The sequence below is a fragment of the Ammospiza caudacuta genome, chromosome 7 (assembly GCF_027887145.1).
Source record: "Ammospiza caudacuta isolate bAmmCau1 chromosome 7, bAmmCau1.pri, whole genome shotgun sequence".
NCBI lineage: Eukaryota > Metazoa > Chordata > Aves > Passeriformes > Passerellidae > Ammospiza > Ammospiza caudacuta.
The window spans coordinates 42,747,077-42,770,923 of NC_080599.1; the positions used below are offsets into that span (position 1 = coordinate 42,747,077).

The 23,847-nt window shown below is 43.3% G+C and overlaps 3 protein-coding genes across 3 annotated transcripts; 1 reads left to right on the top strand and 2 right to left on the bottom strand.

The window, feature by feature from the left end:
• Positions 1 to 194: 194 nt before the first annotated feature.
• On the bottom strand, positions 195 to 9,860 carry TXNDC12 (thioredoxin domain containing 12). The gene is made up of 7 exons (XM_058808539.1): positions 9,671 to 9,860; positions 7,674 to 7,734; positions 2,858 to 2,910; positions 2,265 to 2,338; positions 1,643 to 1,712; positions 1,470 to 1,553; positions 195 to 1,070 (listed from the first exon to the last, which is right to left on the bottom strand). The coding sequence occupies exons 1-7, from the start codon at positions 9,759 to 9,761 to the stop codon at positions 991 to 993; spliced, it is 513 nt and encodes a 170-aa protein (XP_058664522.1). The 5' UTR covers positions 9,762 to 9,860; the 3' UTR covers positions 195 to 990.
• On the bottom strand, positions 5,424 to 6,146 carry KTI12 (KTI12 chromatin associated homolog). The gene has a single exon (XM_058808538.1). It carries the CDS (start codon positions 6,144 to 6,146, stop codon positions 5,424 to 5,426), a length of 723 nt encoding a protein of 240 aa, XP_058664521.1.
• Positions 9,861 to 10,440: 580 nt separating the features above from the next.
• On the top strand, positions 10,441 to 17,508 carry BTF3L4 (basic transcription factor 3 like 4). The gene is made up of 6 exons (XM_058808485.1): positions 10,441 to 10,558; positions 11,631 to 11,694; positions 12,543 to 12,656; positions 14,666 to 14,867; positions 16,074 to 16,133; positions 17,005 to 17,508. Exons 2-6 carry the CDS (start codon positions 11,641 to 11,643, stop codon positions 17,049 to 17,051), a joined length of 477 nt encoding a protein of 158 aa, XP_058664468.1. The 5' UTR covers positions 10,441 to 10,558; positions 11,631 to 11,640; the 3' UTR covers positions 17,052 to 17,508.
• The last annotated feature ends 6,339 nt before the right edge of the window (positions 17,509 to 23,847 follow it).

The following is a 23,847-nucleotide window of genomic DNA, read 5'->3' on the forward strand; positions in this document are numbered from 1 at the left end:
GTGAATTGTAATTATATGGAAAAACAAATGATGTATTTTAATTATAAAAAAGGAGAAACCTTCAGCTGTGACAGTCAACATTAATAACCACTGCCACACAAACAAAACAAACAAACACAAACAAACAAAAACATATCCCCCCATGCTTAAGACCATAAAGCTATGCCCTTAACCACAAACCACTCTCTGCATGCTTATGTTTAAAAAGGTTTAATTTTTTCACCCTGGTACAAAAATACAGTACAATGTGATGACAAGGCATTCGCCAAAAACATTCAAAGAATAAAAGGGGAAACCCCATAAAGCTTCAACACAACCCACCCTCACTTGATGGAACAATCAAAAGGCGAGTGCATAAGGAAAAAGTTACTTTTCTGCCCAAAGGCAAATAAAGATGAATCACACAGTTTTACACAATAATACATTTGCAGAGCTGATAATTCACATGCTATTTGGACATTCATGAAATGTATTCTACTTGGTGTAGTGGCAGAATTCATGGTTTTGGATAGCTAGAAAACAACTGGCCCAGGAACATAACCCAGTGATGGGAATGCCCAGTAAAAAGTATGGGATCACATAATACCAGTGAGAAAAGAGAGATTCAACCCTGATTAGTGTCAAAATGATGGCTACTTCTAGTTTTTCCCATCACATTGTCCTCAAATTCTGTCTTCCCTACACACCTCCCTTTTAACACCAAATATTTGTGGCTTCTCAAACACACAGAGAGATGTGTTTGCACATTATCCAGTTGTAAAGAACCACCACAGTGCCAACTGCCAGGCAGAGAAAACACTGTAACTGTTGTGTGTGTGTGTGTGTGTGTGTGTGTGTGTGTGTGTGTGTGTGTGTACTCCAAACAGGGTTTTTAACCTAACATTGCTGACAGGGGAATTATGTCCCTTCAGTGCATCTATACATTCTTAGTCTGTTTAATCATTTCCTCTCAGTTTTGAAGTGATGAAAAGGTATCATTCAGTGTATTCATTATAGTTCATCTCCCAGGTGCTTTTGTTTGAAAGCATCGCCTGTCAGCTTCTCCTGGGCCTCCTTCATCCCTTGGACAACTGAAAGATCACACAGAGAGATACCAACCATTAATCTCAGGGTGAAAACATCAAGGTGAACTGGTAATGAAAGTGATTTAAAACAACACAGTTACAGAATGTAGATCTACAGATTAATCTGTAAGGGAAAAACAGTCCTGCACCCTTATCCCAACTATGTGTGGCTGGATCATGCAAATTCCATGATTTCCCATGCCAGAACTGGAGACCAAATTAAGTCCTAGAGGCTTTTAGTAGGTATTAAGGTGAATCTTGATTCTGAATATGGTTACTGAGGTATCAGAGAATCACTCACACTGTATTTAACCACTCCCAGTTACACTTTAAATTAACATAATTTCTCTCTATTGCCAAAGCTTCATCTCACTAAAAATGTACTTCAAATGATTCAGCACATACCTTGATCAGCATTGGTATAGAAATACTTGTAGCTGGGGTTTCCTCTCTCATTTATGATTTCTGGATGGACCTTTCCACTGGGGTCTGTGAAATAAGAAATCCAACAGGAAATTTAGATGGAAACAGTAAGAACCCAGTGCTGTGAATGGGCACAACAGCTGTGGATGCCTTACCCATGAAAAGGATTCTGGGAATGTAACCTCCATCAGGACTAAAGGCTTCATCCTTTGGCTCTTCATCATCCTTCCACAGCAAGGCAGGAGAGAGGAAAGCTATTAGCAAGACAGCTAACAAAACATGGTGCCTTTTACAGAAACAAGTTACTGCCTTCAGATTCCTTCTACCCTGAGCAATTTACATCTTGAAGAGATGCTAAGTAACTGCAGAATCCTCCACTCTCCAAGGGAAGAAAGTTATTTTTACCTACATAAATATAATTTGTAAAAACAATATTTTTTCTGGTCTGTCAATCTGCATTACTCATCCCACTCTGGTACAGGAATATTTGATATGTACTGAGAGAATGAACATAAATCCCTTTCTTGTGGAAACTGAATCACACAAGGTACAAACTGTTAAATAGACAAAGGCAGAGAGCCAGGTTTATAAACACAATTAAAATAACCAGACTGAAAAATGTCTTTTTAAAACAATGAGCTCTATCAATCAATCCTGAATGCCCATTTAGGAGTGCAGGATTTAGGATGTACACAAAACAGGATGCAACCAGTTGAGTCAGATTCCAAATGCTTCATTACTAGGCAGAACATGGATAGAGAGCAGAAGGCAGCCTACCTCAAGGTTGACCATAACAAAATTATGGGCAAGTTCAGAGATCTCCTTGGATTCAGCAAACTTTGGCTTCAAAGCTAAAGAAAAAAAAAAAAAAAAGAGCTATGTAAAAGCAGTGGAAAATATTTCAGACTTTCAGGTCAATATCAAAATCTCCACTTCATCCCTCCCTCTGGAGAGGTGGCATTTCTCAATAAGCAGTGAGTAGATGGAATGTATGTGTCCAACCCTTCCAGGCTCAGAACAGGAGGTAACTGAAGCAATTCTTGCCTGGCAGCCATGGGCTGAAGCCTGCCCAACACACATAGGTGGTTCTATTTGATCCAGTGACACAGAAACAGAAATCCTGCTGTAAATCACCACTCCCACTCAACTACCTCAACCTTTAAGGGTTAGCCACATACCCAGCTTGTTTGTTTGCTATGACACTGCCATATTATGCCACTCTCAATGAAATACAAATATCATTAGTTACATTTTGGATGCAAAATTCACATTTCTTATAGCTACATGATGTCTGTACAAAGAAAATTTCAATTAGAAATTGTTGAATTTCATTAGAAATTTCAGCAAGCTCTAGTATTCAATGCACTTACCTTTGCAAGCTCCACACCAGGACTTGTGGATGATAACCATAAGAGGCAAACCACTAACAAAAAGAAGAAAGAAAATTGTCAAAGAAATTCTATTACATGTACAGTTTAATAGTCAAGGCTTCCTCAAAGGCTAAATGTAATGGGAAATAAGTCAGATATAGAGATTATGGAGTGCTCTAAGATTGTCTTGCAAAAAGCTTTCCCAATCTTAAAACATGTGATAAAATTATTATAGCTGCCAGCCAATAACTGCTTGTGTAGAGGAGGAGATTTTCTCTTCTGAGTTTAGGTTTCTCAGATACACAACTGGTCATGCTTTTTTACCCTGGCAATGGTTAATGACAGCAGCTGCTTGAGAGATCTCAGGATGGATTTTCGTGGCTGCTTAAGGCAATCCTGTGGGTGACAATCTCTGCCCATTACAGCCCAAGTCTCACTGAGCAAACCAGCAAACCCAAAAACCCAGCAAACCCTTTGGCTGCCTGCATGGCTTCCTACACATTTGTATGCTGAAACGAATTGTGATAGATGTGTCCAGTACCAGGGCTAAGGAGAGGGGGTCTGTGAGGAACTGCAGCTTAAATAATGTGCAATGCAAAAGGACCACAGTTATTTTTGATTTCACTCTTCCCAAATAATTCATTTTACATTTTCTAGCTACAGTACTCAGAGATTGTTTCCATACAATAATGATATGGCTTCCAGAACAGTAAGAACAGCCTAAAATTAGGTGAAGGAGAGGAAGGAATCAGGAGAGAACATCCTATATGGATATTTCTTTCAGGATATGCCAAGCAAAGCAAACTGTAAGCTTTCTCTGACTGCAAACTCTGCACCATTTAGGGGATAAAAATAAAGTCAAATTTTCATACACATGAATTATTAACACCTTTGCACACCACAACATTAATTACTAGCAGAACTATGAGTTTTTCTTTAGGTGTAAATAGACATGAAAGGGAATCTCTACTTAACAATGTTCAGTAATGAATTTTAGAATGAGGAAAGGGTGGAAATGAAGCCATTAACATTTAGAATTGTTTAAACACAAATTTGCCATCTACAATTAACTGATATGTCATCAACTTTATATCTGCTTGAGTAAGGAGCAAGAATACACATTTCCCTAGTAAAGCTTGCACTGCCTCAGTGCCCTCTCACTGACTTCTTTTCATTGTTTCTATAGAGTCCAAAATTATTTTGCTTATTTCTTGAGGAGAGGCTGATTTAAGACAGGATTTAGGACTGTTCTTATCATCAAGGATTAGTGATTCAAGTTGAAAGAGTTCAATGGTCTGGTGGGTCAGCATGGGCATACACTTTTTAAAGAGAAATTTTAAAAGCAGATTTTAAATGCAAGTGCTGACTTCCTTGAAATACCAACTCTTAGTCAGTGAGAACTCACAGAGGTTTGAGTTAATTGATGTGTTTTCTCAGCTCTGTTCTCTTTATTTTGACTTGTAAAGTAAACTTATTTATATAAAAACATTTTGTAGTCATTTCTCAGTTCTGCAGTGCATAAAGCCCCTTAGCAGCTGGTGTGCCAGACAGACAGACACTGTAACTGAAATAACTCTTCCTGCCCCACTTCACCATTTCATCCCAGTGAGCACTACATGTAAAATTAAAATCAAAAGCCACCATTTATTACAATGAAGAATGAAGGATCCACCAGAAAGGGAGAAGTTTATATAAGCTGTACCCAAAATTATTAGAAACTTAGCTATCCATCACAGCCAGTACAGACTTATGAGTTTCACACAGAACAGAAATAAATACATTTATTTCTGTCATTTTAGCTCATTTTTCCTATGACAGCACTCATTCTTAGGCAATTTGTGTTTTTAAGGGTGTAAAATGATGGTTTTAAGGGTGTATAATGACCTTGAAGACAAAAGACATGGCCAAGTTTTTTTCAGTAAAATAGTCCTGCAGGTAAATTAAGACTTTACTCCATTTAAGGCACACATTTTATTATTAGACCCGAAACAGAAAAGTTTGAGTCTGTTAAGCCAGCACCCTTTTGCAGTGTAAAGTTGAAAATCTCTCTTGGGTCAGTCAGATTTTTTTGAAACAGTCACATCCTAAAAATACAGCCTGTTCCAGTTCTGCACCTGAAGTCTCTTCTGCAGTTTGACATTTTCTGGTGGCAGTTCTAGAAAAACAATCTTCTTATTCCAGACACACACATGCCAACGTGGAGAGAATCTTCCCTACAGTCATCACCTTTTACACTGTCACATCACACTATTTGATTACTGGGGTTTGCATCTCCACAGAGATTTCATTGCTTGGGGATGCACCAGTAGCTCCCTTTTTACAAGAAGCCAGTGGGGAGAAGGCAGGGCTGAGGAACTGCTTCCCTGGAGATCCCCCAGCAATACAGCTGGCTCGGCTGCTGCAAGACACGGTGCCCGCCTTCCCCGAGCCGCTGCTGCTGCCCAGTGATCCGAGCATCCCCGACAGGCGGGACCCGGGCTCCGCAGGTCTGTGCCCCAAGGCACATTCATCCTGCTGGAGTACTCGGGGCCGGACCGCCCCACGGCTGGGTGGCACGGGTGGCACTTCACTGGATGCTGCGGCTCAGGTACTGCACGAACATGCTGGCCAGCTGGGGCAGGTTTTCCTCGCTGGGCTGCATCTTGGTGTAGCTGATGAACTGCCTCCGCAGCCGGCTCAGCTCGGCCACGCTGACGGGCCGGCTCAGCACCAGCCCCTCGGCCACGCCGGGGACGCGGACGGTCTCTCCGGGCTGCGCCCCGCTCCTCTGCGCGGCCAGCACGGCGGCCAGCACGTCCTGGGTGACGCGGTCCAGCTGGTGCAGGAAGGCGCAGGACTGCAGCGGCTGCGTGCGGGTGGAGCGGTGCGGCGGCGGCGGGGCGCTCTCGAACAGCGCGGCGCGGATGGCGCCCAGCGGCAGCGGCTCCTCGCCGCGCACCGTGAACAGCGGCCGGTCCCAGCGGCAGCTCGGGTCGGGCTCCTCGAAGGGCGGCTCGTCGGGGCCGCCCGCGCCGCCGGCGCAGTGCAGGAGGCAGCGCGCCGTGCCCGCCTGCCGCGCCGCGCAGTACAGCTCGTAGCGGATGCTCCGCAGCTCGTTGCCCGCGTCCACGATCACCACGTCCCGCCGGCTCAGCCGCCGCTCCACCTCGGCCCGCAGCGCCGCCCGGCCGCCCTCCGCCTCGGCCACGACGTGCGCCGCCCGCTCCGGGCCGCCCAGCGCCTCCCGCAGCTCGGCCGCCCGCCGGCTCTTGCCGCTGCCGGGCCGCCCGCACAGCACCACCAGCGGCATCGCCCCGCCACCGACACCGCCACCCGACCCGGACGTGGAGCGACTGCTTCCGCCGGGCACGGGCACACACACACACACACCCCCACAGCTCGCCCGGCCCCGCACGGCCCCCGGGGTTCCTCCTCCCCGCGGGCGGAGAGAATCCCCAGCACGGCCCCGGCACCGCGACACCGCCCTGCGCGGCGTCCCGCTCAAAAACGCCATCGCAGCAGCTGCTGGAACGGAGGGACCGCGCCCTCGCCCTCAGGGAACTTAAAACCGACAAATCCCCAGCATCCCGTGACATTGTGGAGTTTACAGAATTGAAATTGAAGGTTTGAAACTTCCTAGACCACCGGCTCTGGTGCATCTCATTTGATGCATTCCAGATAATTTTGTGTAATTTTACATCTCCTGATTTATGGTCAGACTTAGGAAAAAATAAGTACTTTTTACGTTTATATTTTCATTGCAAGTAGTAGTTTCTTCCAAGCCTTCAATTCAATAACGCTGAAATGCTGCTGTGCTCAAATCAGCGAGCAGATCTGTGTATCAGCAATGAAAGGAGAGTGTGGTTCACACCCATCCCATCCCATCCCTTGCTGCAGGGTCTTTTTGAGCAGGAGCACCAATCCTGCCCAAACCTGAAAGCTCAGACCTTGCCATCCCTCCCACCCTCTTCTGTCTCATTTTAAAGCTTCCTCTGCTGCTGCTACAATTATAACTGTCAAAAATGATTTTTTTTTTTCAAAAATGCCAATGTATCAAGTTATCGAAACTTGTAAGACTTCTGAAGTGTACCATCTGGGTTAATTCAATGTCTGCACTGGAGTGTAGAACTTGCCAGATGGATCAGTTTGAGAGCAGAGCTAAATTAAACAGCAAACCTGGAAGGCATGAGTAATTTCTGCTCATGTCAGCATTGTCAGATCTGGGTTATAAAGTTAAAATGCAAGTAGAATTTATAAGGATGCTATTCTCCTTCTTGGATTTTAACAAGAAGCAGAAGAAACTCTGAGAAAAGAAAGTCAAGATGTAATTTTTCATAGAGACATTGCTCTTTTTAGAATTTAAGCTTAGCCCAAACCAGGTTCTGTCACTTCACTACAATTTGAAACTTCCAGATTTTTGCTGCAGATGGAAACAAAATACCTCATGCTGAGGCCTCATCCATACAGGCACAAGGAATTTTAGGGAACTCTTAGCACTGCTGAGTTTAGGAACATTGAGCACCACTTACACTTATATTTGTGTGTTTGAGAACCATATCTTTCTTTACTGTAATAAATAATTATTTTCTTGTTTCAAAGACATGCTAGGGCTTCAATCACTTAATTAGACTGCAGTAATTAAACCTAAGTGGTGCCTTAGCAAACTTAACAAAACTCTGTATTTTCTCTCCAATAACCTGTAGGGATCTGAAGAGTCTCCTAAAACACCCTCATTTTTGCTAAAAGAATCTTTTCTGTGATTAAATTTAGGGCTGAATTAGAACCATTGTGAAAGCTTCTGAAGACACATTTCTGTATTTAAAACTAATGAACATACCTGGCTGCTGCCTCTTTCTTCCCATCTTCCAGTGTTCTCCAATGAATATGATCTCCAAAACCTGCCAGAGAGAAGGGTTTATAAATGCTGCATTATTTAACATGCCAGCTAACAGAGGAAAACAGCCCAACCCTCGAGAGTATTTTCAACTCATTTTATATTCTTTTTTTAAAGACAACTATAGCCCCACTTCTGGAAAGACTTCTGGAAATACTTACAGCCCACACAGTCGTATGAGGAATCCCATTGAAATTAATTAACAAAAACATACCATGCTCATGAATATTTCTATATATGTATGTAAATGACACTAAAATCCCCCAAACAGATATTAAAATTGAAGTGCCTTCTGATTATTCTCTGTTCTTTTTCAATTTGTGAACATTTATTATCTGATGAATGACAAATTAAACATGTCAGCATTTGGCTTCTTAAATCCCACTGAAGGTGAACTAAACTCAAAAGCTTTGAGGCCAACATATAATCATTAATTGCTCTAAAGCTATTATGCTAAGTATTCCTGCTGATAATAATATCATGGAAGAGCAAGAAAGAACACAGAACACAACTATACAGATTTCTGAGTGTTACAGTGACAGAAGATGCAGGAAATATTTTATCTGGCATCCAGATAACAAGTCTTGTTATGTCAATTGACTTAAGAGTGAGTCAGTGTATGTTTAACAGTTGCAAAGCCAGGGTTGGGTTTTTTTAGTAGCCAACACAGCACATGGCCAAAAGCCACCTGGAGAGCTCAGATGAAGGAGATCCAGGAGCTGTACAAAGAGGAACTCTTCGTGGAACACCTCCTCAGAGGTCTTGGTTCCAGTAATTAACAATTACTGTGCTGGATGGCCAAACATGGTTTGCCCCCTCCCATCCATAAGGGTTTGGATTAGTCAGGAACCAGCCCAAGGTGCTGAGGGGAGCAGATTTTGGGAGCTACACAGAGATCAGGAGCCACAGACTGCCCAGTGCAGACACAGGGGAAAGTGGACATTGTCTCCAGCAGACAACTGTGGCAAAGAAGCTGGAGAAAGCCTAAAACAAGGCAAGGTTTTGCGACACCTCCCTTCAGCATCCGGGAGGTGAGGGCAGTGGCACAGTGTTTGTGTTACCTGATCTCTGCTGATATGAGCAAATATGAGCATAAGTGATGCAACACATCAAACAGATGAGCTCAGAGCAGAGTGGGGATGCCTCGTCCCTGTCCCCTCACAGCCAGTGCTGAGGCAGCCCGTGACACAGGGCCGCGTTTGTACGAGCTCAACATCCCAGAGCAAAACCCAGCTGGATTAGCACAAGTCACGTTTACCCGGAATATTGACACCTCAGCTATTTCAGTCAAAGGCCAAAATGTTAAAATAATAAAAACTTTCTATTGTTCTAACTGGGAAACACTTTCCAAAAGCTTTTCTATATTTAAAACAAACCCCAGTTTGTGGTGAGCTTCGGTGTGTTTTTTAAAGCATTGCCCAACACATTACAGAGCGTATCTTTTGAATGAAAGTCATCTGGGGAATTAAAGGGTGAATGGCTGGCTGGGGTCCACAACACAGCTTTGCTGTCATTGATCAAATTGGTTACAACCAGCCTCAAGGAGGAGATTTACCTCTACGGCCAAGCCACCACCTGGGCTGATGCCCAGCCCCGGCTGAACCGGGCTATTAGACACGGTAATTAGACAGAGAGCCTGGGCAAGCCAGGAGCGGGGTGAGGAGCGGTCACCGAGGGCAAGGGAAGCGGAGGGCGGAGGGAAGGGCCATTCATCGCCTGCCAGGAGCCCGACGGAGGCGCCGGGCACGGCGGGGCTGCTCCCCGGGGCTCCCCTCAGGAGCTTCAGCCAGAACCCGACCACAGCGGCGGAGACCCCGCAAAGCCCCCCCGCGCCTCCAGAGCCCGAAGCTGCGCCCACTGCCCCCGCGGGCTGAGGGGACCGGACCCGCCCCGAGTGGGGACAGGAGTTGGGGAAAGCCCGAAGAAAGCGTTTGTCTGACCCTTTCCGAGCCCTCCCGCGGCGGCGGCGGCGCAGGCCGCCAGCACCAGGCACAGGCAGAGGATGGAGGCTGCCGCGGGCTGAGCCTTCATGGTGTCGGCGCGGGCAGCGGCGGCACCCGGGTACGGCCCCGAACCTCCGGACAGGACAGGACCCGCTCAGCTGGACTTTTTTTTTGTGTGTGTCTTTTTTTTTTTTTTTTTTTTTTTTTTTTTTTTTCTTTTCCGTTTTTTAAAGCCCAGGAAGTGATGTGTGGCGGATGTGGGCGGTGCACCGCCCTGACGGTCGGCCCGGGGGAGGCAGCCGGTGGGAACGGAGTGGGGGGCTTGGAATGAGCTCAGCTCCTTACAGGGACCCGGGACCCCCGGGATAGGAGTCATCGCACCGGGGCCCCAGAGCCCTGGTTACTCCCCCTGGGCAAACCCCAGCGTTATCCCGACCGGAGCAGGCAGCGGTGGGAGGGGGGTGGTTCCGGGCTTATTCTCTCCTTCCGAAATAAACCTTTTGGTCGCGCTGCTCTCTCCGGAGTTTGTCCAGCTGGCGGGATTGCAAAACCGACCGCAAGCGGTTTTGAGAAAGGGTTCGCTAAGATGGACAGAGCGAGTGGTGACACGGTTGGAAGCGCCGCGTCCCAGTTTGGGTCACAGGGCACTACTCCCTACCCCGAAGCACGGGCAACTCCTGCTCACTAGAGACTACAACTCCCAGGAGCCATTGCGTGCCATGCCCTCCACCCCTATGTAAATGAGGTGGGCGGTCCCGCCCATCTCGGGCGGGCCGGCCCTGTCACGTGGCGCGGCGCTTCCTTTCTCTGTGCGCCTCTCTTTCCTTCCTCGGCCGCCATCTTGTTCTCGCCGCGTGTTGGCAGCGGGGGCTCCGCCGCGCTCAGGTGAGGGGGCCGCTCTTGTCGTGTCCCGCTGTCTCCGTGTCCTGCTATCGCCGCGTCCCGGTATCGCCGCGTCCCTGCCGGCCTGGGGCGGGCGGGGCGCCGCGGCAGCTCAGTCCTATCCCCTCGGTTAGTGCTGGGCCGTTCCCTGAGGAGAGGCCGAGCGAGGAGCCCCTTGTGCGGGGGCTGCCCTGGCTCGCGGGGCCGCGGCTCTCCCGTGGGGCCTCGGGTACACGGGCTGCTGAGGGATGAGCCGCGCTCCCCTCCCGCTCCCCCTGCTCTGGGGCTGCACCCTGAGCCCCTTCTCCCGCCGCCCGCCGGGTCCCTCCGTGCGCCGCTCCCTGCCCCGCTCCCGCCCTTACCCCCGCCGTTCCCGGCACGAAGCACATGCGGAGATTTCCGAGGATCTCTGACGATTTTCTGGGGCAGAGCAGCGAAATGCATTCCTTTTGCTGGGAGGCTTGAGGCGTTTTTCACCCATTATGGATTTTCAGGACTTTCAGCCTTTAAAGGTCCCATCGGACCCGTGGGAGAAGCACTGGACAAACTTCCCAGTCGCTGTATTGGATGAAATTGGAGGTTCATGTAGTAAATATGTCCATACACGAACTTCACAGAGTTTGGATCTCGCGTATTAGTCATAAGTATCATAGATTCATTATATGAAAACTATCGCAGGTAGTTCAGTGGTGACTGTGTCCCTGGATCTTCGTAAAGATAAGGTGTTCTCCCAGACCCAGTTGTGGTGTATGTGCTGGTTTGGGTCTGGTTGAAGCCACTAATTCACTTAAATACTTCCAGCAGTAAACTGGCATCCTGGAAATGAGTACCTCGGCCTGATGCAGAATGAAATGTCCTATGGAGTCTGTGCCTCGTCGTGGTACAGACACTTTAGCTAAACGTGGGTCCTTCCTACTGCAGGACCTCTGTGGATTGCTTAGGTGGGGTGGCTTTAAAGCTCTGGTTTTGTGTGTTTGTTTAATCCTGCTGCAATTGTAAAAGTACTCTTTAAATGGACTGGGACTTTTTTTTGTTACTGTTTTGATGTTAAGTTGAACTTGTTTTTGCTCTTTAGACGTAGCACTATGAACCAAGAAAAACTGGCCAAGCTTCAAGCACAGGTCCGAATAGGAGGAAAGGTAAGAAAACCACCAGAGATGCTTTTGAAGGCATAGGCTGAAGTTCATAGAAAGAAAAGAAAAAATTATGCTCAGGCTTGACTAATACAGGTTTTGTGTGATCTGGCCTATAGTGCAGCTACCTGAAATGCAAGTTTCTTTCAGTTCACAGTGGCTGGATGAGCAGTTTCCAGTGTGTAAACTTTGTTTTAATTCGGTGACTTGTTGTGACCTGTGAAAGCTCCAGCTAATCTCACCTGTTGGGTGTTCCAGTTCTGCCTTTATGGTCTTCCTGCTGGGGATTGTCTTCTTTGTGCCTGCTCCAGGCACTGGCTGTGCACTGAGCTGTTTCTTTTCTCTGAGCTCTACTGGGTAGTTAATATTGTGACCAGCAAAAAGGCATGTGGTTTGTTCAGTATGGATGCTCATCCCCTGTTAAGGATGATTGTACAAAAGTTTGCAAAGCAGGAATTCCAGAATTGCTCTCTGTGGAACACTCTGAAAGCTTTAATGACTTGATTGCCAAAGTGGGGCTATTTAAATCACTGTATTTGTGCTTTGTTTTGGAAAAAATATTCTGGGGAAACTTCGTTATGTGTTGCTTAATATTAAGTAGTATTTTTGTAGTCTGGTTTAGTGGAAGGGAAAATATGCTGCTGTTTGGTGTTTCTTTGGTCTTTATGCTTAAGAAAAAACTTATAATTGGGAACCATGGCCAAAGCTGTAGGTAGAGGAAATAAGTTGAGGAGCGTTTTTGTCTACAGAAATGTCTCATAACTTAAAAGGTGTTGCTCAGACTGTGCCCTGACTTGCAATTACTGTTGTGAGATTTTGAGCAGAGCTGACTGTTGTTTCTTGATTCTTCCCAGGGAACAGCTCGCAGAAAGAAGAAGGTGGTGCACAGAACAGCTACAGCTGATGACAAAAAACTTCAGAGTTCCCTCAAAAAACTGGCTGTAAATAACATTGCTGGCATTGAAGAGGTAGAGTGAAAACATAAGTGTTTCCTGTTTGAAATTGAATTCACTCCATTGTTTTGGTGGTGATGTGGTGGGTTTGCTTTTGCTTTTGACAACAGTTTTATCTTCCAAGCAAAACCATAGAGATCTGGTTATTGAGAGTTAACATTGTATGATGTATCCTTGCCTCATTGGCATAAATGTGTATGTGCCTGGAGAAGGAAAGGTGGAGGTTCTGCTGGCCAGGCAGTGTGTGGTGGAGGTAGTAAGCGCTGTGTGTCAGCATTCATTGCAGAACAAAACTTCTCTTCATTCTTGACTTCTGTGAACTTGCTCTAAAGAGAAGAGCAGTAGATGTACATGGACTGTGCAGGCACATCTAGAGCAAGTGTGGTGCAGAGTATGAAGGAAGGTTTAGAAACACCTTGAGTAAGAGCTTGAGTCTGTATTATCAAAATTAGGACCTTTTACTGCACAAAATTTGCTGGAATTGTTTGCAGTAGTTCCAGGAAATGTTTTTTGAAGCACTGCAGAGACTGTACAGAAGCAGCTTCTGTGTTAATGTAAGTGGGAATGTGAAGGTTTCAGATGTTCCTTGAATCCCTCTAATTTACATGTATTTATAAAACATGTTTTCCATAACAGTGTAGGGAGTGACCCTCATGCATGGGAAGAGGAGGAGGTTTCTCCATCATGAGCTCAGTGGAGCTGTAGTACTTGCACTCCTTGGTTAAAGAATGCAGTATTTAATCTGTGGGTAATTAATTGGAGCAGGATTGCAAGGTGCATGCAGAAGTCTCTAAGTGCATTCCTCCCTTCCAAAGGCAAATGAAGATTCAGTGAGGTTTGCCTGTAAGTTTTCAGACCTCTGGTACAGAAACAGTTCAGTTGGTCTGTTTTCTTAAGCTTAATACAAATATGCAGAGCTATATGAACTAAAGAAAGGCACAGTTCTCAGTGTATATTCAGGGGTTTTTATTGTGCACAAAGCACAGGATCTTTATTCAGACACAGTTATTAAGGAATTTAAATATCTCAGTGTAGGAAGATGATGCAAAATGTTTCTACCTTGATAGCAAGAGACATAATTGTGGAATGTTTTATTCAAGTGAACGCAGGTTGACCTTGGTAAGCTTCGTGCAGCTAGAAGAGTCATGTTGAGTCAAGCATGAGTAACACATTTGTGTCATTTTGAAAGAGGCTCTTAAGTAACAGGATGATAACTGTGCTTGAAGCCTTTACCATTTCCCCATGGGCAAAGGACAGGATATTGCTTAGTTCTCCAGGAAAGCAACACACCTGGATTTCCTGTTCAAAACATATTTGGAACTCTGCTGCTGTGTGAGGATTGAGAACTTAGATGTTTCTGTACTTTAGATCTCATCTTTAGTTCTGAATCCCTGTTTACTCCCTGTAACTTAAAAATATTGCTTAATAATTTTTTCATGTAAGTTTAATACCACTGTTGTGTTGGATGGGTAGAACTCGCTTCCTATGGTCAGACAATTTTTTTTTTTGCATAATAGTTTATCCATCCCTAGAAGAAAAAGCTTTTCAGCTTTCCAAAGCAGGCCACTACACTGGCTGTAAGATTGAATTCTTGGGGATTCAGAAGGCCAGGGAAGGAGAGCAGGATCACTGGGTGGTGTTCTCAGTCTTGAGAGCCCTTGTGGAATGCTTGGGAAGGCACTGGAAGTGTGTTCCAGTGCAGTTGGTACCTGATCCCCCAGAGCTGGGTGTGCATCCCTGCCCTGAGCCAGTGGGAGTCCTGTGCCAGCTGGGAAGAAGCAGGAACTTTTTCCTGGTAGGTGACACAGGAACCTGTGAAAGGTAATGGCTTAGCCTGATGTGGCAAGGTTGGAGCTTTGAGTTTAGGTGGTGTTAACTCCAGGTGCTTTTATCATGGTTATATTATCCTTTAGGAGGAGTGCTAGTTCTGTAATTTTGATATTTCAAATCTAGATTTTAGTTATTATGCTTGTCTAATGAGATGCTACAACACTTAGGTAAATGTTATTAATCTGTTTGAACAGGTGAACATGATAAAAGATGATGGAACAGTTATTCACTTCAACAACCCCAAGGTTCAAGCTTCCCTCTCTGCCAACACTTTTGCAATTACTGGTCATGCAGAGGCTAAACCGATCACAGAAATGCTTCCAGGCATCTTGAGCCAGCTTGGTGCTGACAGCTTAACAAGTCTCAGGAAGTTAGCTGAACAATTCCCAAGACAAGGTAGGTCTTTTTGGAATCTTCCATAGCTGACTTAAAGGACATATGAACTACTGAAAGTTTTAACCCAAATTTAACAACAACTTACAAAGTCAGAAATGTGTGTGTGCTGTTATTTATTTGCCACTGTTGTGGAAGAAGAGGGTGGGGGAAGAACTTTCTTTTTATTGTTGTTGATTCAAGATTACATAGGCAGGCCCTGATTTAAAAGAAATGGGTAAGTCTGGCATGCTATGGTAGCAGGTGTACAGCTGTGTATGGCAGAATGCTTAGGGAAAAGCAAGTTTTTACTTGGAAAAACTCAACCAGTTCTTTTTGTCAGGGAATCTATTCCGTTTTCTTTGTTCATACAAAACATATTTCTATTGCAATTGTAGAAGAAGCAATATGTTCTTCTGCTCTACAATTCTCTTTGGAATCCAAGCAAGGCTTAAAAAAAGCTAGTTAAGTTTTAATGGAAAACAAAAAAAAAAACCCTAAATCACAGTTATGCATATGATTCTTTATTTTCTATTAATTTTAAAACTTTGGGAGCATGGGTGCAAGAGTGTATTTGGTATAACTATTTCTGTAATTTTACAGTTAGGAAATGAAGATTAGGTACAGTTCCAGTTAGGCTGTTATGGCCATTAAGATGACTGTAGTTGGATGTGTTGCAGTTGTCTGTGTTTGGAATGGAATATACATCACCTGTTCTAATGTTTTCAACACAGAGTTATTCCTTTTAAATAAGTTTTAATTACTCCAGCATTCGTGTTCAGAGTTTAAGTGAAACTTAAGGGTTTTTCTTCTTTAGTAATGCTTAAAATATCTTCTAAAATTTAGAGGGATGGATCATCATAAGCATATTTGAATCAAATGATGTGTTGGTCACTGCTTGGTGCCATATTGTTGCATTGAAACATGGGATTTCACTGAGAAGATTGAGTCATGCTGGGGGTTTCTGTATCATTTGATCTTTTCCAAACTCTTGATGAATAAATACCCCATAGCATCTGAAGATGGCTCTGCTAATGCTTGGCTGTCAGAATGTCCCCAAGGAAACCTTTTGGTCATGCTGGTAACTTTCAGTACCTGGTCATTTGTGTGTTTGTCACTACTGGAGATTGAGGAAGTGCTTGCTTTTTTCACATGTATGGTTTTTATTTTGTTGTGTCAGTGTCACTGATTCTGTATTATGAGAACTCAGCACCAAATTTCTTTTTATAGTGTTGGATAGTAAAGCACCAAAATCTGAAGATATTGATGAAGAAGATGATGATGTCCCAGGTAGGCACATAAACACTTTTATGTCCACTTAAGATATAAATATTTTGATTCATTCATTTAAATGTGTAGCTTTTGATGTGATCATACTCCTCACTTGCTGAAGGAGGTTTCTTATATAGGACAGCATTAAAATATGACTTGGGATTCCAGCTTTTGAAAAAGAGATTACCTTGTGCAACTACCTTAATTATTGGGTGAAACTAGGTTAAAGTAGTTTCAGTGAGGTTGAACAGGTATCTCAATATCCAAACAGGGCTTTAGGACTGCAAAATGACATAATTGACATAGTTACCAGGTTGTTTTTGTATCAGGGTCTGGAGTGGGAGTTTTTATTTCTATAGCAGAAGAAAAAGGACTGATGTCAGTGTGTCTGGAAGTAAATATGACAAGTTCTTTATTTGTCAGTGAATAACTGTTTTATCAATAACCACATTCCACTGTATCCTTTGGGATGGTGTGTTATCTAAAACAACATTCGTGTGGACCAGAGATAGAAATCCTCCTGCCTTGGCACTGGTTTATTTCTTTGTGACCTTGCATAAAATTCAATTTTCTAAAATGGCAGGCATTCTATAAAGAATGCTGATGCTCAAAACTCAACTGCAGCTAGTAGGGCACCTTTGAAAATCAGCTCTTAATCACTTAATGTTAGAATTTTCACTGTTGGAGTGTTTCTGCATTTCTAGTTCTTTGTGTATGTTTAAACAAACAATATTTTCTAAAGCCCTTTGAAATCTGCCCATAAAGAAATGGTTTCTCTAAGTGTAATTAAGTATTACTTAACCTTTCCTGTAATTATATGCATTTTCATTAAACTTACAAAGGTAATCTTACTGGGCATTACTGTATTAAATATCTTCATCTTTTTCAGATCTCGTAGAAAATTTTGATGAAGCATCAAAGAATGAAGCTAACTAAAACATTAATAGTTCTGGAAGCTGGCATGGACTAGATTTAAGAAATCAGCTATGTGGTTCCAAAGTTTTAAAGAAACAGAGAACATCATCTGTTAATAGTTCAGTAATATAAATATTTTGTATTTTTATGATGCTGTTTGTTCAGCATTTTCTGTCAGTTGATTTTGCATTTTGCACTTACTCCCAGGATCTACTCTTTTGGTCAAAAAGAAATGTCAGTGCAGTTTGAGGGTGTGTGTATGTGTGTGGGTGTACGTATAGTGGAGAACAAATTGGACAACACATATTTAACCATTTACCCTTTTCCTCTGGAAGTAGAAATAAAATGAATCTTCAGCATCATTACTTTGATTATCACCAAATAGTGCACAGAGGGAGTTAAGATTAACATTTTGTCCACATTTTGTGACCTGAAGGCATTACATACACCATTAAAACTTGGGGTTAATTTGCTGTAACTATTGTACTTGCAGGTGTGTTTCTCAATGTACATATATTTGTTATCAACCTTGTATTGATCCCAGGATTTAGGGGAGATGAGCTGTTCTAGCGGCTTGTTTGGTACAGGAACTTCTTAAAAACTTGGTCTCATCAAAGTGTGCTTTTTTTAAACCTTTTTCAATTTTTTTTTCTTTAAAGTTTTGATACAAGCTGATATTTGACTCCTTCCATGTAGACTGAGCAGAATGTTCTCCTGTTGGTTACTAAAGTATTTCCCAGTCAAAAGAAAAACACCTTGGTTCTCTACTGTCGGGTCACTTCCTAAGCTTGGAGGTCTGGTTGGGAACAGTCCAGTGCACCAGTTTTGCACAGTAACAGGTTTTTGCTTGAATAACTTCAAGCTGTTCTCTTGGCATGACTGCATTTACTAGCAGCTGATGATCCACTCTCATTCTTAGGGCACTAGGAACTAAATGCACTGTGTGAACAATGTTTAGGGCGGGAGGAAAGAGTTGTTGACACTTTGCCTTGCTTCCTGCTGGGCAGTCTGTGCAGTGACTAGCTCTAAAGGGATTTTTTTTTCTTTTTTTCTTTTTTTTTTTTTTTTGCCTGTAACATACCTTGGCCTATAACCTACCTCTAGGTTTGGTGTCATCTATGTAGTAGCTTCTTACAAAACACAAATGCTCCTCAGGCATAAGGAGGACATTGGGAGGTACTGTTGGTACAGTGCAGTATTTATGACCTTTCTTTAAAATGCTTAATGTGAAGCCGTTTTCTCAGAGGCTCTTTCAAGGTTCTTGATGTAATGTGCATTACAGTATAGTTAGACATCATTGTAACCTCTGTCAAGGGCAGCTGTGGCTTACAAAAGCCACTTTGTTTTTTTTTTCCTCTACATCTGTCACTTAACTATGGCTTAATTGGAACATATCAGCTTTTGGTGTAGGCTCATATGCTAGAGAACTGTAATAGTACAAGCAAACAGTCCATGAGTTCTGGAGACTTCATGAACCCAGGGAAGTAGAGCTGTGGTGGTTTGGCAGCTGAACTCCTCGGTTCATTTTCTAGGCTTCGTTCAGTTTTTCCTGTTATATTTTATATACTACGTGGATCTTACTACAAAATAAAATAACAGTACAAAAGAGGAAATGCTCCCTCCTGTGTGTTGTGTGCTCCTCCCACCAGCACTGGCTGAGGAAAGCAGGTGGGTGCAGCAGCTGTTTGAGACAGCCCTGCATTCTTGGTGACAGTGACCAAGGAAGATGGGGCTAGGGAGGGTCCTGGTAGAGCTCTAGGATTTCACACTCCCTAAACTCACTCCTATTTTCTGCATGCTGTGGAAAGAAACTTTCATTTGTTGTGTGGCTGATCAGCTGCAGATGATTTGTTCTGTTTATAAGGAGGAGATGTCTCCACAAATGTGTGCTCAGGCACATGGAATTGCATTCTGCTGCCTCTGGGAGCCCAGGGAGCAGAGGAAGGACATGAGGCCACAGGGATTTGCAGTGTTCCTCCATTTGCTTAAGAGGCACAGTGAAGAAGAACCTTTCCTGGTAGCAACTGTACAGAATTGATATATGGGACATCCCCTTCCTAAATACTAATCAGATACTGAAAATTCCTGCTTGTTCATTCTGATGTAGGGAATATGTCAAAAGGAATTTTGTGAGAGACTAAAAGTAAGCCTTGGAAACAATGATTCCCTCAGTTTATATAGCTGAACTTTCTGATTCCTACAAAATACTGATTTAGTTTTTGCTCTTGAATTTACGTGTTAAACCCTCAAATTTTTCCTGTGTTGACAACCAGTAAACCAACTAACTATGCTAGCTTATGTAGTTATATTATCTTCAGTTTTTTTCACTGTCTCTGGAAACAGTCAACCACTTATGATTTGCTGCTGGAAATACTAGAGCTTATCAATCATTAAACTGATTTTAATTAAAAGTAGCCCATAAAGGCTGTTGTGGGAAAAGCTCTTTTTCTTCTGTATTTATTCATGGTATAATACAAACAGTGTTTGTACATGCTGATGGAAATTCAAGGTTACTAAAAATAGTTTTGGGGAGTGTTGGTAAACAAAAACTCCCCTCATAAAGGTGAACACTAAGTTCTTCCTTGCTTGGCTTGAAGCATGGTAACCACCATCCTTCTGAAGCCCTTGTGCTTACTTGCTCACTACTTAACTCTGCTGATGTATTAAAGATACTGCTAATGCTACTGACATGTTAAATAACTTAGCAGTGACTGGAAAGTAGGGAGATGGAGCAGAAAGGAAATCAAAATATCTCCTGGATTGTGTGTGAGGGAGTCCAAGCTCGAGCAGTGAAAATCAAAGAATAGGCAAAATGTGTGAGACAGCAAACACTGACCTGCCTGCCCTGGCTGCTGGTGCATTTGTGTAGTTCCCTGGTTTATGACTGGGAAATTTGGGTCTGGTTGGCTTCTCTGAGGCAGTAGAGAAGTCTGTAAAAACCTGCAATTGTTTCATGATTTTCTCTGTGAAAGAGAAATACTTATGTGTGATGGATGCCAGGGTTACAGCGCAGGCTGTGGGGCTGGGTGCATGGATTTCCCATGCAGAGCTGGAAATCAAAGTGAATTTACAGCTGGGAATGTTTGTAGCTGGAAAGAGTTAATATAAAAGGGACAATACAGACCTTGGATTTTTTATTTTTAGCCTTTGTTATATAGCAATAGTTGAAGAGTGCACAGGAATGATAAGGATGAATTTAGAACTGCTGTGGAAATATGTTGATAACTTGCTCATATTTGTCAACTTCCCATGGGAACTAGGAGTTGCTATGAGCTCCCTTCTGCCAGGATCTTCACAAATAATGTTTTGGATTTGGTGTGTACAAAATGAGCTCTGGAGGTCTTACAGCTGATTTAATTAGTGAGCAGTATTTGATTGACCAGTGTATTTGTTAGCAGGAAGGAACTGAGGGAGCCATAAAAGCACAGTGAGGCTGTACTATATATGAGATACTCCACTGAGGAAGGTCTAGGAAGGATCCTGAGGTTCCTTGGAATCAGCACCCATGCAGCTCTGGGCAGTAGGAATTTACAGAGGGCTGAGCAAAGTGCCCCTTAGCTGAAGGTGAGTGAGTGAATTCTTCCACTAGCACTGAAGATCAGTCTGCTCGTATTATTCAAAGGCAATACTAGTTTGTTCAACAAAGTGAGTAGTCTTTATTCTGGGGATCCAGATTTCACTAATGAAATGATCCCTGTTTTGTACTTGAGCAAATGAAGTGGTGCAGAAGAGAAGCTTACCAGAACAGCAGCCATAGCAGTTTCACAGAAATGACAGCACAAGTGCAGGGAATGGTTATTTGCCTTTAACTGCTTTCCCATTAAATAATTTTTTTTAATCCCTCCCTTTTAAAGACCAGTTTGCAGACACTGAAGAACTTAATGGATTTATCCAGAAACGTGAGGGCTGCAGTATCAATCAAGGATTTGGGGAACAAGAGAAGACATTCTTTCTAAAATTGGTAGTCTTGGTATGTTTGGGTGGAAGCTTGGGTTGGTATCTAGAGCAAGGTTATTGAGGCTTTAATTTCACATCCACCACTGTTACAGGACAAGAAAAAACAGACTTGTACATCTTCCAGGGCCTTGGTTTGCCTTTATTTCAGGAGTACTGCTCTGCCTCCTCTATGTGCTTCGTAAATTAATGAATATCAAACTGGATGTTTCTTGAGAGAGCTACATCTCTGTGCAATTGATATAAAAGCTACTTCTGTGTGATAAACACATAGTATTTGGTGGGTTCTCTGAGCTGTTGAATTCCCTCTCACTAAGCAACAGACCCCCAGCTTGCTCAGATGCTGCTTTTTTGTCAACTGTTCTCTGTCAGATTCTCACATATTAGACAGTATCTCCTTGAATTTTGCATTGCAGGTAGGTTTTTGAAGCTAAGCTAAATTAGTTTCTTCTTTGAAGTAAAAGGAGATCAACTGCTCATTTGAGGTCTTGAAGTTGTTTGTGATATTTTTGTTAAAGTATGAATGCTAAGACAAACATAGAAACAAAAAACCTTATTCCAAGGCCTTTTGACCTTTCAGTGCACATATCCCTGCTGAATAAAAGGAGTTATGCAACCCTCATGCATTTTCTTGCAACATGCTTGTTGCAGCTATAGTAACTGCTTATGTCAAAAAGTAATATTAGAAAGTATTTAATGTATTTTTAGATTCTGTCTAATGCAACTTAGCTGATAAAGAAGAGCCAGTGCTGTGAGACCAGTTCTCTACAGACATTGGAAGTGTGGCACAAACAACATTTTGAGAACAGCAGATCTCATTTTGAGGCCATGTGTGAAGCTGGAAATTTCCAAGCAATGCAAATTATTGCCTGACATAGGTAAGTGAAGATGTGAAATCCCAGCAGCTGTCAGCAGGGTGCCAGACCTTTGCACACCAAGAGTGAAGTTCCCTGAAAAGCTTTCACTGATCTCTGGCTTTTCTGCTGCCAACAGAGCAAGGCTTTCACTTCCTTTGCTTTCCCAAACTGGTGCCTGAGGTCAGCTGGAGCAGCTTGCTCTGAAGCTACAGGAGCCCATCTTGTTCCCTTTGCCTCACCACCTGCCATTGAGCTTGAAATTTCTGGGAGATGAAGGTTAACCCCTAAGAGGGAAGTGTTTGCAGGCAGGCTGGGTGGGGGTGGCCAGCAGCAAAGCAGCCTCCCAGGCTGGACTGAGCTGGCCTTTGGCAAGGCACTGCAGGGCAGCCTGTGCTGCTGCTGCCAGGGTCACACAGAATTTGGGAAGGGGACCATTGGCCATACTGAAGCCTTGGGTGATGATGTTGTCAGACCCTCCAGTTTCTAAATTTTTTGTTGTGAAATAAGGATTCTGTCCAGCTCACTTTGCCTGCACCATGGGCAGCCCAGCATGGCCTCACTGCCCTCTGCCCCAGCCACCCCACTGCTCCACAGCTGCAGAGCCTTCCCTGTGAGCCTGTCCTGCATGTCTCCTTCTAGGAAAACACTGATTTACTGGGGCAAGCTGCTGAAGTTTTGATGTTTCATGCTGCAGGTTCTTGTTCGCTAAAAATCACTTTTAAATTTACTGAGATATTTAATATGGAGCTTCCACTTTTGTGACAAGATTTAGTTTTAAATGGTTTCTGATACATGTTGTTGAATTGAAAATAACTCTAGTTTGCTTACAGCATTGCTATAATCTCCAGGGAGTAACAATGCAACTGAATTCCTGCTCTGTTCATTTTGAAACCTTTGCTCTATTGCTGGAGACTTGGCCTGCTCTGTGATTGACACTTGTAATTAGTGACATTTTGCATGCTTCTGAAAGAATGCAAATGCAGCCTAAAATAATTTTTACTTTGAATAAGGATTTCTCCCCCTGTATGTCCTAAATTTCCCACAGCCTGCTTCCACAGTTTGACTGAAAGAAATCAGGTTTTCTTACAATCTCCTGATGGATATTTGGGCAATTTGCTGAGGCTTCCTTCTATTTTGCCACAAAATTATGTCAGTCTTCTGAAAAACAGGGGATGTGTTATTTTCTAGTCTTTATTATATCACCTTTCAGCAGCATGATTTCAGTGTTGTTGTAAATTATTAACTTTAGAACACAGGGATATTATTGCCTCTAACTCTTCTCCTGCCCTTTGAGTTACAGGGTTGCTTTCATTGGCAGTGTGCACTGAGAAATCATGTTGGCCACTTGCAGCCCTGAAATTGTAATAGTTTATCCCATTACACGGTGATTTTTCCAGCTCAGTTCTCCTGAGAACCTTGAAATAGGTTTTCCATAAAAATATTCCAGACACTCTTTTTTCTTTTAAAGGCTATAGTCAGATTTGAAGGGATAATCTAGCTATTGTTTCTAGTGGAATACATGTTCTATCCTGATGATTTTGTAAATTATAGGGGATTTTTATAGTGCAGTCTGGCTCGCTGAGAACCTGGTGAATTCTTTGAACAAGCTTGCTTATTCTTTGGCTACAAGCAGACAAACGTCATTAGCATCTTAACTGATGGAAACTCTTCCATGAAAAATGCACACAGTCTTACTGGTTTTATCTGCACAAGCACCTCATGGATTTGCAGTAAACTGTAATAAAAGGTTTAGGTGTCTTCTACCTCCATTTCCTCAGTGGCTCACAGTAGCATCATCAGGAATGCACACCCATTGAGTTTGCCTTTGTGTGACTGCACTTCTGTCATCTTCCTTTCTCTATAGCTGTGGTATTGTCTGAGAAACAGGACTACTGAATTTGACTACATCACAGTGTGCTGATACTTTCAACCTGCTCAGGGCCTCATGTTCATTATGGTTCAGGATGGCCAGTATTTGTTGGAAAAGAAAAAAGGAAAGTAGTGAC

Coding starts and splice junctions, on each gene's coding strand:
- KTI12 (XM_058808538.1), bottom strand. CDS start 6,146: ATGCCGCTGGTGGTGCTGTGCGGGCGGCCCGGCAGCGGCAAGAGCCGG.
- TXNDC12 (XM_058808539.1), bottom strand. CDS start 9,761: ATGAAGGCTCAGCCCGCGGCAGCCTCCATCCTCTGCCTGTGCCTGGTG. Junction 2,911..7,673: donor AAGAAAGAGGCAGCAGCCAG/GTATGTTCATTA, acceptor TCTTTTTGTTAG/TGGTTTGCCTCTTATGGTTA. Junction 1,554..1,642: donor TCCCAGAATCCTTTTCATGG/GTAAGGCATCCA, acceptor CTTATTTCACAG/ACCCCAGTGGAAAGGTCCAT.
- BTF3L4 (XM_058808485.1), top strand. CDS start 11,641: ATGAACCAAGAAAAACTGGCCAAGCTTCAAGCACAGGTCCGAATAGGA. Junction 14,868..16,073: donor TGAACAATTCCCAAGACAAG/GTAGGTCTTTTT, acceptor TTCTTTTTATAG/TGTTGGATAGTAAAGCACCA. Junction 16,134..17,004: donor AGAAGATGATGATGTCCCAG/GTAGGCACATAA, acceptor CATCTTTTTCAG/ATCTCGTAGAAAATTTTGAT.